The following is a 14292-nucleotide window of genomic DNA, read 5'->3' on the forward strand; positions in this document are numbered from 1 at the left end:
AGGAACCTGAATAGCTCTGTAGCTGTGTTCCTCCGGTCCATCTCTCAGCCCTACAGTTTTTCTTAAAACAATCCTTAATGCTAGATTTAATAAATAGCAGCCTCGCCCTGGGCACCTGCAGCCCAAAATCAAGCCATGGCTCTGGTACACACACACACACACACACACACACACACACACACACACACACAGCCTTGCGGGCTTCCTCTACAAGCTGGGCAGGGTCTTTCGTTTTGGGCGCCAGCACTTCCAGAAGCACTGATAAAAGGCTTGGCAAGCTTGTCTCAACTAGAGTTTGACGTTGTGCTCCCGCTTCGCGGATCCAAGCACAACTCATTAGGGCGAGCGACTAGGTGAGGGGCTGGGGAGGCTAGAAGGTCGCAGTTGGGAACTAAGAAGGCAAGGATCAAAGCGGCGACAAGGGTTTGTTAGCAGGGCACTCGGCGTCCCCCGGGGATTCCTAATTGCTCGGCCCACAGCCTCCCGCTCGCAGGCTGTCCGGCAGTGAGGGCGCCCAGCCGCAGGCGGCTGAACAGCTGCAAGGCCGGCCTAGTGTCCGCCTGCCGCCCAGCTCCTGCTGGCTTCGCTGGCCAGGGCTTGGGGACACACTCAGCCCCAGGAAGAGCTCTAGAAGGGGAGGGGCACACAGAAGAATACATACACACCGCAAAACCTACACAACTAAGCGGGAGCAGCAGGGAAAGTCAGGTGCCTACTTAGCACAACAGTCCACAAACAAGTGTTTATCCTTTAAACCATCCTTTTAAAAAGACACCTACGTAGTCTACGTGGTTCAGAAGAGGCGGGCACCTGGAATGGAGCGGTCTGATTACAAGCCAGACAGACCTAGGTCTGAACAGATTTTGTACACTACTACTGAAGTGATAGTTTATGTGCCCAGGTCACGCATTTCATAATCGGTGCGTGTTTCTTTTTTATTATTTTTTTAAGTAAAATCAGCTCCCTGGGATTTCATTGCTTGTTAAAAAAAGATAAACTTTATTTTTGTAATTTTCAATCACAAAAAATCTATACTTTTGTCTAAGCATTTATTTTACTGAATCAAAAAGACATGAAAAGAAAAGTCATGTTATTACTGACGTATATAAGTGACTCTTTTTTGGACAACATATAATAAATATGATATATCACTCATCGCTCAGTCTTTCAAATGTACATTTTTTTCATATTATGTAGCATGCCACTTTTCCAAAAGAAAAAAAAAAAGCTCATGAAAAATCAGTGCAAAGTTCTCCATCACCCTCCTCTGCTCTGAGGCAGACTGGATGTCCAGGGTACCACCTTCTGCCTGGGGGTGAACTTCAGGCTTCTGTCCAGTAACAATTCTCTCTGCCCGAAGGCTCCTCTCCATCCAGTCTCTCCCCTCTTTGCCCTCCCCCCTCCCTCCCTGCTGCATGTCCCTAAAGTCATTTTGTTTAAAAGAAAAAAAAAAGAAAGAAAGAAAGAACTCGAGGGTTCGTTTTGTGTGTGTGTGTGTGTGTGTGTGTGTGTGTGTGTGTGTGTGTGTGTGTGTGTGTGTATGTGTGGGTGGATGGGTGTTTTCACTTACTGGTTGCACTTTTCAGTATTTTCTCCAGTCACACTCGGGGAGCTTTGCAGCCCTGCCTCTGAGTGGGCAGATGGAGATCTGAGAGCTGGCTGGTCCTTGGGGACCCCAGCCCACCGGTGAGCTCCCCCTTTTACTCCTCTGCCTCTATTCCAGTTGGTTTGGTGCGGGAAGAGGCGGGGCAGCCGTCCGGGGTGAGGTGGGAACCTGGAGGGCTGTGGCACTGTCCCTCCTGTCCCTCCTTCCTCACCGGGGATGCGGGGTGCCTGGGATGGGGTTGGACAAAGGGTTGAGGGCCGGCTGTCCCCCAGGCCCCAGGCCGTGGATGAGCACGCGGGGTACCAGCGGCCGCTGCAGCTGCGGATGAGGTGCTGGAGGAGTTCGGTACATGCTGCTGTACATGGCCGCGGCCGCCGCCGCCGCCGTGGTGCTGTCCATGCTCCCCAGCAGGCTTGGGTGATAGAAATAAGGCGACGGAAACATCCTCTGCAGCGCGGAGTAGTTCCCGGCCTCGGCTAGCAGCTCCAGGCCCACTGCAGTCTGCCGCTTCCACTTGGTTCTGAAAGAAATCGGGTGGGCGCGGGTGGCGGCTGCGGAGGATGGTCCCGGGACCGCGCCCGCCGCTCCCCGCTCTCCCCTATCCTCCCTACTTCAGGAAGGCCTGGGGAACCTCAAATACACCTCTCCTGCCCCCACCCCCACTCTGCTTCACCCACGCGCTCTCAGGACGGCCCAGGCCCAAAATCAGTTCTTCAAACTACGTCTTCTACGTGGGGACACTCGCAGATGGAGTCGTACAAGCTTCACTGCCTTCTCTGGCCCTCTGCCCTACAGTCTGCCCCACGATTTAACTATATCCTGCAACTTTCCCGGAGGCCAAATGAAATCCCATCTTTTCACCAGCCTTCTTCCCTTGGTCCCCCAATTCTCCTCCAATCTTCTCTGACCAGAAATCTCAGAAAGGTTGGATCTCGGCCCCTCCCCCCATCACACCCAAGGAAACCAAAACCAGAAACAAAGGGCGGCTGACACTCCGGGTTTGCACTCTCCATGGCTGCCGGGACAGTTCCTCCCTAAGTCTGACCAGGCATTACAGGCTTAGGGAAGAAGGGCGACGAGGTTCAAACTGGAATTCGTTTGAGAGTGAGCTCTCCCTAGGGAGCGGTACCTCCGACCATTCTAGGTGGAAGGAAATGGGTCTCAAGATATTCTCTCCTTAAAAGAGAAAGTAGTGCTTAAACCCTGTGATCCATTTTTTTTGGGGGGAGGGGGTCTCCTCTCTTCCCACTGCACCAAGCTGGGAGAGAGGACTTTACTCGAATGCCCTAGGAAGGCAAGCCTGGTGGAGCATCCATACCCAGCAGCTCTAGCCAAATTAATAAACATGTCGCCGGTTTTAAATTGGCTACAGATGACACTAATGTTCTCCGACAGAATTAGGGTGGCTGAAACCGTATGTAATGAGACAGAAAATTATGGTAAGATGACAACTGGACGGGCATTTCCAACCCCACTTATGAACGATTAGGACACAAACGACAGAGGGGGCAGAGAATTGAGCCTAGAGAGTTTAGCACCAGGTGTGGAAACAGGACATAACCTCAACTCCTACTGCCCAAGTCTGTCCCTAGCCACCAGGGTGAGGCCAGACACTTTCTTAATGTCTTTTTTTAATCAGTCACATGGGACAGGGTTTGTGTCCCCTCCCCACCCTTCCTCTTTATGAGACTGCAGAAACAGCCAGGACATGGGGACAGACAATTCCCTCCCCTTCCCCCACGCACACTGTTGAGTAGATGCTCAAGCAGCTGCCTGATTCTCCAGCCCATGGCCTCCAGTCCAGCTCTAATCCAGATGGGTTTCCCTGATCTTCCATGTTATGGCAACCAAGGCTTGGACTTTGGCTTTCCCAACTGCCTAACATTTAAGCCAAGGCTGGTGGGACAGCTCTGTGAAGATCTCAATAGCTAGGCCATGTTGCTTGACACAGATATTTGGAGCCAGCTTGTGGCAGTTCTAAGGGTACTCTGCGCACACAGATTCCTCCTGGGTGTCAGTTACACAGATATTTCAACCTGAGTGCGGCTTGACTTGAGGACAAAATGAGGGAAACTGTGGTGCCTCGAGTTTCTGGGGGGCAGGGAGAGAGAACCAAATGTTAAGACATTTAGAGCACAAAAGTGTTCAAACTCCCGGTGTCCTCAGTCACTCCCATTTGGATGTGTGCCTAACCTCTGCCCCAAGAATACCCACTACAGACCCTGTGACTCTCTGTCCCGCATCTCCAGGAGAGAAGATGGTACCGGCCTGGCCTGCAGGGACCCAGTGGCTCTCCTCACCTTCGGTTCTGGTACCAGGTCTTGACTTGGGTGTCAGTGAGGTTGAGTGCGGCCGCCAGGTCCATTCGGTCCTGGACACTTAGGTACTTCTGCCGCTCAAAGCTACGCTCCAGCTGGTTGAGCTGGTGGTCTGAGAAAGCTGTCCTGGCCTTTCGAGGTTTCTTGGCTCTCACGGGGGGACTCTCTCGGCTACTTGTAATCTCCCGGTCTCCTTCCTCCTTTGTTCCTAGGGTAGAAACAGTGACAGGGTTCTGTAAATCAGCCTGAACCGAGGAAGAGAGGAGTGTCCACCTGGCACACACCTCCACACCCCCACACCCTTTCCTGGGCCTTGGAGAGCAGAGAGGCCTGAGAGAGTTTAAGTGTCTGTGGTCTCCTGTTTCTAGTTCTCTTTGGTCTGAGAGGAGGTTATGTTATGCTCCTCTTTGTTGTTTTCAAAGGGATGTTCTTTGTAAGGCACTCTCCAAAGTCTTTCTACTCTGTTTTCAAGACAGGCAGACTTCAGGACGTTGCTCTAATATTTTTCCTGCTAGCTGGAACTTAGATGCCTTTGTTTCTTTTCAGATGCATTTGGAAAATGTTAAGACTCAAACCTTCTGCAGACCTCCTCTGTATCGGGTCCCTTCCAAGCTTCAGAGAGAATGTGTCACTGAACTGAGCTCAAAAAACACTTGAGCCCATCCAGGTGACAGCACAGAAATTTCCGGATTCTATTTGTCAAGTTTGGTTTTTTGCTGAAATGCTAGGAAATCGATATGTCAATCCCTCTCCGTTTGTACCGGTTTGTGCAGTACTCCTTGATCTTCCCTGCAGGAAGAACAATAATCTCTCTAATTGACCCACTGGGGAGGTTGGTGAACGAGAAATCGCCAGACCAGACTGTACATCTGTTTGGGGCACTATTATGCTAATGCTATAAACAGTAAAATGAAGAGCCCATGTCCTAGAAGGTAGGAACCTTCTAGATTGCAATCCTTACCAGAGAAAAATTAAGCATTAATAATAATAATAATAATAATAATAATACCACTAAAGATGGGGGAAATCTCCCTGGTGTTTTAAAATCTTTTGCAATGCAAAGACAAGAACAGTTACTTATGAAATTGAAATTGCCCAAGACGAAAATAGGGTATTAAAAGATAAATTTCCATTGTTGTCTTGATTTTACAAAAACAAATTCCATAAAATTTAGTTTTCACAAATATTTGTTATTGGAAAGGGCCAGAAGAGGGGTATCGGTGAGAAGGGTGTTCTTAAAAAACAGGCTATGATTTGTTTTCTGTATTAATCATCAATTAGTAAAAATGAATTGCTCCTGTAATAATGTTGGAAATTTTTCTAACATTAAATCAGACAATTCCTGTGACGGCATTTAGAAAACATGGAGGGGGCATTTGGAAAATACTGGGGTGGTATTGCATTCAAAAATAAACATCAAGTTGTGATCACAGACCTAGACAACCACAACTGGCTACCAGCTTCTCTCCACCCCTTCCCACTCCCATTCCCAAGGTCTCAGCTAAAAGAAGAAAAAAAAAAAATCCCAAGTAAGCCTCTGTTTTCAACGAAAAGTGTCTCCCATCCTATCTCTTCAGTTACCACCTTCCTCCAGCACATTTAAAATTAAGTAAAACAAAGAACGGAGCCGGATGGCCGCAAAGGTTGTGGGGCAGAAATGTAACCAACAGAACTTAAGGTGCGTCGCTAAATCGCACGCCTAGGCCCCTCTCCTTCGGCGGTCACTCAAGTGACCCGGGCAGCTCCGGCGCAACTCACCGTGGCATTTGATGTCGCTCTGGGGGTCTTCTCTCTTGTCCAGCTTGGTTTTGCCGTCCTCCTGCTCAAGCTTTGGCCTGAAGCTCTCGTGTGCCGCGTTGCTCTCCTGCTTCGGGGTGTGATGAGGAGAAGAAACGCTGGTGCTGTAGGGTGCACAAGCCGCCAGGGGTTTGCTGTCTCCCAAGATGTCCTTAATTAAAAAGGAAGAGGTGGAAGTCCTGGGGGCCGCGGCGGCCGAGCCCAGCTGCTGGGCTGCTGACTGCGGCTGCGGCGGCGGTTGCTGTTGGGGCGAAGGCTGCAAACTTTGCGCGGGGACCGCGGATGGTGGCGGCGGCTGTTGGCTGTGGTGGAGGTGATGGTGATGCTGGGGTCCGTCTGTCACAAGATGCGGCTCCGGGGGTTCCAGGGTGACCGAGATCGGTGAAGAGGGCGCCGTTCCCACGGTATCAATCTCCGAACAGGGTGACGGGGTGGCCTGGCTCCTAAAATCCGTTGTCCTCGCTTCACCGAGCGATCGGAAATCCCCGTTCATCATGCCGGGGCTCCCGGAACCGGCACCGGACAAAATAGTGTCTATTCCAAAACTCGACCCGCTGGCCCCTTCCATTGCTGTCATTTCTACATGAGGTCCACGCTACTCCGCGGATCAGCCGCCGCCGGGACCAAGCAAGGGAAACTACCGATCGTAAAACAAAATAGACACTAAAAAGCGTTGACACTGCTTTAAAAAAAAAAAAAAGTGGGGAGGGAATGAAGGATAATGGGAGGTGACAATTGGTGGGCACTTTCGACTCAACTTTTCCCCCTTATACAAAAAGTAAAGAGAAAAAAATTTGAGGGGAAAGCCCCCAAATGCCACAAGCGGGAAGGTGTGCTCCGCTCCGCTGGACCACCGCGCACGTGGGCGGTGGCAGCGGAGAGCAGCACCGAGACTAAGATGCTGGCCGCTGGAGCAACCCCGCCGCCGCCACCTGCACCGCCACCGCCGCCGCCTGGGTCTGCCCACTGCCCGATCCCGGGCGGCGGCGGCGGCGGCCGGAGCAGGTGCAGCGACCGCTAAGGCCGGGCGGTCCCGGAGGTGACCGCCGTGCGTGACCCGGCAGTCCCGGAGCCGAGTTTCTGAACTTTGTTGGAAAGTTGCGGAGCGAACGCGGCCGCCGCCGCCCCGGGAGGAGGAGAAGCAGCGAAGGAGCAAGCGCGGGCGCAGGAGACCGCGGACAGGCGGCGCCCGGCGACTCCCGCCGCTGCCCCGCGCGTTGGCTTGTCATCCGCGGGCTCGCGGGCGGCGCCGACCCCCTCCCGTGACGTCACGGCCCCCGCCGCCGCTCCCCGCCCGCGCCCCCGCCGCCCGGGCCCCGCGCCCCATTGGCCGCTGCGCGCCAGCCAGCGACGCCGGCGTGCCGGGAGCCAATGGGCGCGCTCCTGGCCAGCCCGTCAGCAGCGCGCCTCGAACCCCGCTGCTCTTTTGAGAACCGAACCTCGGTGCGCCCGCAGCCCTGAGCCCAACGCCTACTCCAGGGGTCCAAGTGGTACCCACTGTAACGAGTACCCGGCCAGGGAGATGGGGAGAGACCAGAAGGGCACTGGAGAAGGGAGCCCCCGGGCGGGAAGCGGGGAAGCAGTACGGATCGTTAGATGTGCCCGTGCTAAGTCAGATTGGAGGGTGAGTGGAGAGGCCGCGAAGGGCAAAAGGATCCTGCGGCTCCCGGTGGCCTGCAGCGCAGCCCCGCTCGCACGGTTCCCAAGCACGCTTGAGCAGAGCGGAAACACGAGGAGCAGGGGATAGAGGTGCTGAGGGACCCCACGGGGAAGTGTGTGACACCAGAGCCAGAGCTCCGCGTGGGCCTGCAACGTCTGAGCTCTACTCTCCCCACAGGAGCCGGTGCGCTCCAGCTCGGTCCAACCGGGTAGCAGATCCAGGAGAGGCACTGAGCTGGGGGGCTACATCTTTGACCCCCCTGTCGGGAAGGATCGGGCCTTTGGCTCCAAATCCCGCTTTGTCTCCAGTCAGAGCCTGTGCTGGAAGAAATGCCGGGCCAAGCACTTTCTCCCGAACCGGGAAAAACCCCGGGCGAGGCGTTCTCCAGCGGCGCGGGCAGCTGTGGTTCCCTGCGGCATCAGGCTGCTGTGGGGCCGCGGGAACTGGGTGGCTGGTCCGCAGCCTGAGCTCCCGCAGCTCCTCCCTCCAATGCTTCCATCCCCTCCCCACTGTGGCAGGCCTTGGTTTTGGAAAGGAAACAGTCACCGCCGATCCATTTGGGACCTGGAACGCGACTGTGACGCCGCCTTGTCGGAGGGTATCAACTTGCATTCTTTCTTCAGGACGTCTCCAACCTGTCTCTTGTTGAATGTCAGAGTAATGGGAAGCGCCAGTGACAAGCCGGCGTATTACTCCTGATTAAGTGCCGTGTCAACCTAATTAGCAGAGTAATTATAAGGTGCTAATGAATGATTCAAAGTTCTTTGAGTTACATTTTACTCCAAATTACCATTTTTAAGAACCTTATGAATCTGCGTGGTTGGCATCGTTTCCGTGACCGTATAGAATGATGTCAGTAAAGGACAGGGTTTAGTGGCGATTATGGACGTCGCCTTGCTTTTCTTTTCTTTTCTTTTCTTTTCTTTTCTTTTCTTTTCTTTTCTTTTCTTTTCTTTTCTTGTCTGGTTGAGGACCCTCTTGAGAGGTATCCCGGAGGCATATGACCTCCTGAGATCTTCCTTCCTCCGGGGTGAGTCCCAGATCTGGAAGATGGTGGTGATTCATCCTAAGGACATCTAGATCTTTGGTCCGGGTTGGGGTGGGGGTGTCTCCCGCGTTATTTCAAGAGTGTGTTGAGCTGTTTCCTACCGTCATGGTGTCACTTATCGTCCCCCTGTCTCTGAAAAGGTACTGAGGCTACCAAGACCATCTAGATAGCACTCTCCTTTCTTAGGCGAGCAGACATTTATTTATCACGGAACTACGGTTGGTGAGCCGAAGCCAAGACGTGCTGCAGGCAGACGCTGGTGGCCTGAGGGATCCAGGAAACCCTCTATAGCCACGTGGCTCGCCCCCGCGGGTGGCGACGGGCCTGTCTAGGCTGCCGCCTCAGAGTCTTTAGACAGTAGTAGTCTTTGGCGCCAGAACTGGGTGCTAGCCCTGCAGACCCTCCCAGGTTAGGCCTTGGTCTTCCCTTCAGAGCTTGCGACCACGGGCTGGGGTCTGATTTTACTGAGGCAACTGATCTCAGACTCCCAAGCCCCGGATAGACATTGTTGGCACCCTGAGCCCCTGGCACAGATGACCCCTGCGGAAAGGGCGGAAGGGTGCCTGGAGTGCGGCAAACGCTACTCTTCCTTCCTGGTCCGTTATCGATTAGAGTTTCCATCACCCCCAAAACAATCCAAATGAAGCGCTCCTCGAGCTGGGGGCCCCAATTCACAGCCAGCTTTCGAAAGCGAGGAAGGGGAAGAAACATTTAAAATCCAGTACTGACGGCCCTGCACAAATCAATTATTCTCGACCTTGATAAATAATTCATTTAAGCCTGTTTTTGTTTTGTTCCAACGCCCACAACGACTCAAGAGCTCAAAGGCTGACGGCACAGCTTGTGCGGGGCAGGTCGGCAGGGTGTTTTTCTTGGAATAATTCGCAACATTGGCAGGGAGGCGATGGGGATATGACCTAAGAAAAGATGGAATGTGAAGAGAAAGGAAAAGAGGGCCTCTGTGTGTGTGTGTGTGTGTGTGTGTGTGTGTGTGTGTGTGTGTGTACGCGCGCGCTCAGGGGATGGGGATCCATGAAACTCCAAAGCAAACTCAGTAGGCCCCCAACCCTGTGAATGTTTCCGATTATATTTTTAAAGAAAAGTCAATACCAAATTTTCTAGGGTTGGAGAGGTTAGCTCTTAGTCTTCAGAAGCAATTGTGGTGAAGAGAATATGAGCCACTGATTGGGATCCCAGGGAATGCGAGGAATGTCCTCAAAAATCAAAGGGGACAATCTTAATGACAAATCCCCCAGAGCTATGGTTAACTTTTCTCGGTTCTTCCCTACCCCAGATACATATCTGTTTTGTTATCATTTTCCTATAGGGTATATGCAATGTATACCTAAAAAGTCATTTTCTGGCATACAAAAAAAGCACTCGCTTTTCATCTTTAAAAATGAATCAAAATTCATCGGGGGGGGGGCGTGGTGATGCATGCCTTTATCCCTAGTACTCTGGAGGCAGAGGCAAACCTCTAAGCTCTAGGCCAGCCTGATCTACACAGTGAGTTCCAGGACAGCCAGGGCTACAGAGAGACCGTCTGGTGGGGAAACAGGTTTATTTCTCTTGTTTTCAAGCAAATAGATATGGTGCATTGGCTGAATTTTAAGTACATCATATGCTAAACTAACATAAATCTACAAAGAATCTTCCAACTCCAGACCCTCATTGTCTTTCTTCCTTTGCTTTCTTTGAAAGAAAATTCTTAAATTGGGAGAGGGTTTTTGTTGTTGTTGTTGTTGCTGTTGCTGCTGCTGCTGCTCAGAAAGCAGTTTATTTGCTAACTGTGAATCACAGCGAACCAATTTCATTCCTGATAGTGCAAGACACATCAATACCAACGAACAGAAAAGATCTCTACCCTTCTGACCCCAAAGAAAGATCCAAACACAAAACATGAGTTTTGTGTGCAGGACATCTTCCACCACCCACCTTTACTGTCTAACTTTGAGATTATTTTAAACTGGAACATCAGATTTTTTTAATGGATTTTAATTTTGATGAAATTTGCCAACAAATTATGATGAACTTGAAACTGTTGTTTCCTGTCCTGTGAGCCTTTAAAGAATCTCTATGACAGGGCCAGCTGACAGAAATGGGATGCAAAGGCGCCTCTCTCCACTGGGCGGCGCCAAGAACCCCAAACCCATGTACCTTGCTATTGTTTCTTTCTATAAAAGATGCAAGATACACAAATAGGCTCTCCATGATCAAGGCTGATTCAGAAACGTGGTATGACCTTGCAATCTCATGCTTGGGCTCTCCTGGAAGGTTCCTTTCTCTTTTTACAGCTATTTATACATTCCCAACTTCTTTAGATACTGGTGTATATCTACTTAGAAAAATGATCTATTAAAGAGAGGGAGAGGGAGAGAGAGAGAGAAAGATGAAAATAAGGAAACAGAGTCTGTTCTTCAGTCTGGTCCTTAGACTGAAACCGAGAGAGTGGCAATTGGGAGCAACGAGACAAAGAGAAAAAAAGCAACAAAATTATTCTGACAGAAAAGAGTTAAAACAGTAACCAAAACTGTAACCCATGAGCCTGAAAGTTTTGAGAGATAATTCTGGCATCCTAAAATTTGCAGAAGTTATCACTTTACCAAAATATTAAAGCTGGTAAGTTGGGAAAGAAACTTATGCATGTACTGGGGAAATAGTTTTGTGGTCAAGGGGCACTTAGAAGGAACACTGACTGGTAGAGGTGAGACTGAAGGAGAGAGTTGGGCCTATTCTGCCAGCTTCTAGTGTTCCTGGTAAAGCATTTAGCCCCCAACCCCCACTACCACCACTGTGGGCCAATATTTTCAGCCGTGGGCAGTAGCCACCATCCATTCATTTTACTCTTTCCCCTCATTCATCCTATCCACGTATTGGTTAATCATTATTACTGAATGTGCATTCCTCGACAGGTGCTTTTGTGTTCTGGGAATTGTCGCAATGAGCTTGGTACCACTGTAGTCTCACCCAGGAAGTCTCACCCAGGGCAAAGGCGTTTGGTTCAGCAGTCCCTGGGATGTATCCCAAGTAGTGGGATACAGAAAGATTTATATGATAGCTAAAGCTAAGGTGGTGCAAAACCACCCACAAATCGACCAAGACTGGGCTACAGTCAGTGGGGTATACGGTGACTCAAGAGATCTCTCCTGAATGCAGACAGAGGAGGTGCAACTACATACAACCTCATACCTGCAGCTCAGAAAGTGTGACAGGGCACACATTTTTCAGCAGCAACTCTTCCAAAAGAACACAGTTGTACCCCTCCCCGCCACCCCACCTCCACCCCCCACCCCCGCTCTCGCTCCAGCTTTTTCTTCGCCTTTTAGATTGGCAAATTCTGGAAAACTAGATGATCTTAGCAGGTCTAAGAAAACTGGGCTTCAAATTCAAGGGCGAAGGAAGAAAGGGTGACAACGTGAAAGAGTGTGGGGGGGGTCAAACTAGGGGGTCGTGGGGAGAAATTTCACTCTAAATTGAGCCATTGTCCACTAAGCAAATCCTGGACAAGTTTTAAAATCCGCTATGTGACACACAAATAAAGGGACCCTGCCATCTATGAAATGATTCTGATATCAGTTCCTGAGGTTAAAGGCACTAGAGAGGCTGCAACGAAGGAATCCGGGGGTGGGGGTGGGGGGAATGCCAATCAGAGAAGGAGAAATTCATTTACGATGTTAATTAACAAGCGGCTAATTAAAACGGCACTTTGAGCGCTAATCAATCGCCTTATTAAGTAAGAGCCATCACTGGAACAAATTGGAAGCTCCACGCCCAGTCCCCAGCCTTGGCGCAGGCGGGGCTGGGTTCCCAGATCTCGCACTGCGGGTGGGAAACTGTCTGCTCTACTACCAGACAGCGGACAGCAAAGCTCTCCAGGTCTCGGCTTAACGCCTGTGGAACCGCCTGCCGTGCCCCGGGACCGTAGGGACTGGACAAGTCTAGAGGGCCGTTTGTAGTACAATCGCTCTCTCTTGGGAGTAAGGGATTGGTTGCATAGGAAAGCAACGTTTCCACTGCAGAAACACCAAGTTTGTCTGGGAAAGAGCTCTTCTCCTACCTGCCAGCAAGTAGGGGGGCCGCCAGCAGTGGAACGAGGCAATTCGGCCTGAGAGGGGGCGCTCTCGGTCCAGGATCCCGCAGTCCCATTCCCCCAGCCGACCCACCACCCCAAGATGAAAATTCCCAGGACTTTCCCCTGGTGTGGCCCAAAAAATAGGAAAGAGAGGACCTGTTTTAAGATCAAGACACAGCCACCTCCTGGGAGCTCCATAAGAAAGGGTGAGTGTTGCGGGAGGGAAGAGTAACGGACAGTGATGGTCTAAAACACACACCCTAGCCTGCCTGTGCGCGGCTCCCATTTAGCTTCTCTGTGGTCAGGCCCCACAATCTCGTAAAAATTAAGATTTAGAATCCTTATTTTGAGGAGCCTTCCGCATTTTCTAATTGTTTATTGCCCGTTTTTTTCCCCCCCACCATAATCCCAAGAGAAAAATCTTTGGTAGTAAGAGGGGGACTGTGAATTTACATGCTAATTAAGCAGTCCCCGCCCTCCTTCGTCCTCCCCAACTCCACCTGCCTGGCAGTTTGTGTTTAGACTGAACGTCGGGCTCACTCACTGTAACATTCCAGAATTACAGAAAGGGGCACAGTAAAAAGAGACCCGAGTGGACTTCAGCGTGATTTGCTTCTTGTTAGCTTCATTTGGGGACGGTGGGGGGGGGGGGCGGTCACATTTGGAAGAGAGTTTTTGGAGTGGTGGGTGGTGTGTAGCATTGCCCAAGGATTGGCTTACGTGATCATGCTTGAAATGACACATGGATGTCTGATCTGGCCTTGGGTTCGCCTTTCTCCCGGAGGTGAGCCTGATCGCATCTGCTGTTGGATCTGAGCTTGCTCTGGGTGTCCCGGGAGAACCGGAAGAACGGCTCCCCTGTGCAAAGTTCAAAAGCATTAATATTTTCATCGTATTACCATTATTCAATATAATAATATTTGCTCGGTTAGCGGCACTAATTAGGCCACATTAAAACCGTAGTGTCTCCCTAATGGTGCGTAATGTGCCCACACTCACATTTTTCTCTCTGAGGATGGGGGGCTGGCAGGCAGGGGAGGGGAGATCCTCAAGGAGCCCGGCTGGATTAGGGTGTGAAGCCTCCTCCCCCAACACACACACACACACACACACACACACACACACACACACACACGCCTGGATGTCTGCCGGGTGGCACCAACCTCTCCACGCGTTCGATCGGACCTCAAGCCGCGCGCTGGGCCCTGAGCCTAGCACCAAGCAGCCTCCTCCCCCGGCCTAGCGCTTTGAACTCTCGTCATTGATTTCTGTTTCCCTTCCTCCATTTGTATGTGTATTTTCAATTGGTTGGGGTTTTAATGTTTGGGAGTGCCTGGGTGTAAGAATTAAAATACTCTTAAACTGATTCCTTCGAGTTGGGGGAACCTGCCTCTTTCTAGCCCGAAACTCATGAGACACCCCACCCCCGTTTTCAATGAGTCTTTATTCTGAGATTTGATGGTGGAAGTGTAAAGAAAGCCCTCGCGGGGCAGGTTTGGGTCTTTTGGCCTATTCTTGGAGGTCGGCGGTTCACTCTGGCGCCTGCCTGGGCGAGTGGATGTGAGGCTCGGACCCATGCCCCTCCCGCTGGCGCCACGGGCACATCACTCTGAAAATGTAACGTATTTGTAACAAGCGCGGAGGAGGTGTGATGTGTATGTCTGGATGGAAAAAGGGGGGAGGAAGCGAATCTGGCTAGGGAACCGGGGTGGTGGTGGAGGGGGGGGACAGAACTCACGTTGTTCTGAAATCTAACAATCTGAACATTCCTTTATTAAAAGCTGCCGTATG

At 51.3% G+C, this 14292-nt stretch overlaps 1 protein-coding gene and 1 long non-coding RNA gene across 2 annotated transcripts; one reads left to right on the forward strand and one right to left on the reverse strand.

Moving 5' to 3' along the window:
* Positions 1-979: 979 nt before the first annotated feature.
* Positions 980-6623, reverse strand: Barhl2 (BarH like homeobox 2). Its single transcript, NM_001005477.1, has 3 exons — positions 5683-6623; positions 3907-4132; positions 980-2126 (listed from the first exon to the last, which is right to left on the reverse strand). The coding sequence occupies exons 1-3, from the start codon at positions 6296-6298 to the stop codon at positions 1814-1816; spliced, it is 1155 nt and encodes a 384-aa protein (NP_001005477.1). The 5' UTR covers positions 6299-6623; the 3' UTR covers positions 980-1813.
* A 425-nt stretch (positions 6624-7048) lies between these two features.
* Positions 7049-8196, forward strand: Gm33151. Its single transcript, XR_389476.3, has 2 exons — positions 7049-7345; positions 7900-8196. It is a non-coding gene; the product is annotated as a predicted gene, 33151 (long non-coding RNA).
* The last annotated feature ends 6096 nt before the right edge of the window (positions 8197-14292 follow it).

This window comes from Mus musculus, chromosome 5 (assembly GCF_000001635.26).
Source record: "Mus musculus strain C57BL/6J chromosome 5, GRCm38.p6 C57BL/6J".
NCBI lineage: Eukaryota > Metazoa > Chordata > Mammalia > Rodentia > Muridae > Mus > Mus musculus.

Excerpts from the sequence above, each read along its gene's own strand:
- Barhl2 (NM_001005477.1), bottom strand. The coding sequence starts at position 6,298 with ATGACAGCAATGGAAGGGGCCAGCGGGTCGAGTTTTGGAATAGACACT. Across the intron at positions 4,133-5,682 it reads GAGCGACATCAAATGCCACG|GAACAAAGGAGGAAGGAGAC; the intron begins GTGAGTTGCGCC and ends TTTCTACCCTAG. Across the intron at positions 2,127-3,906 it reads ACCTGGTACCAGAACCGAAG|AACCAAGTGGAAGCGGCAGA; the intron begins GTGAGGAGAGCC and ends GATTTCTTTCAG.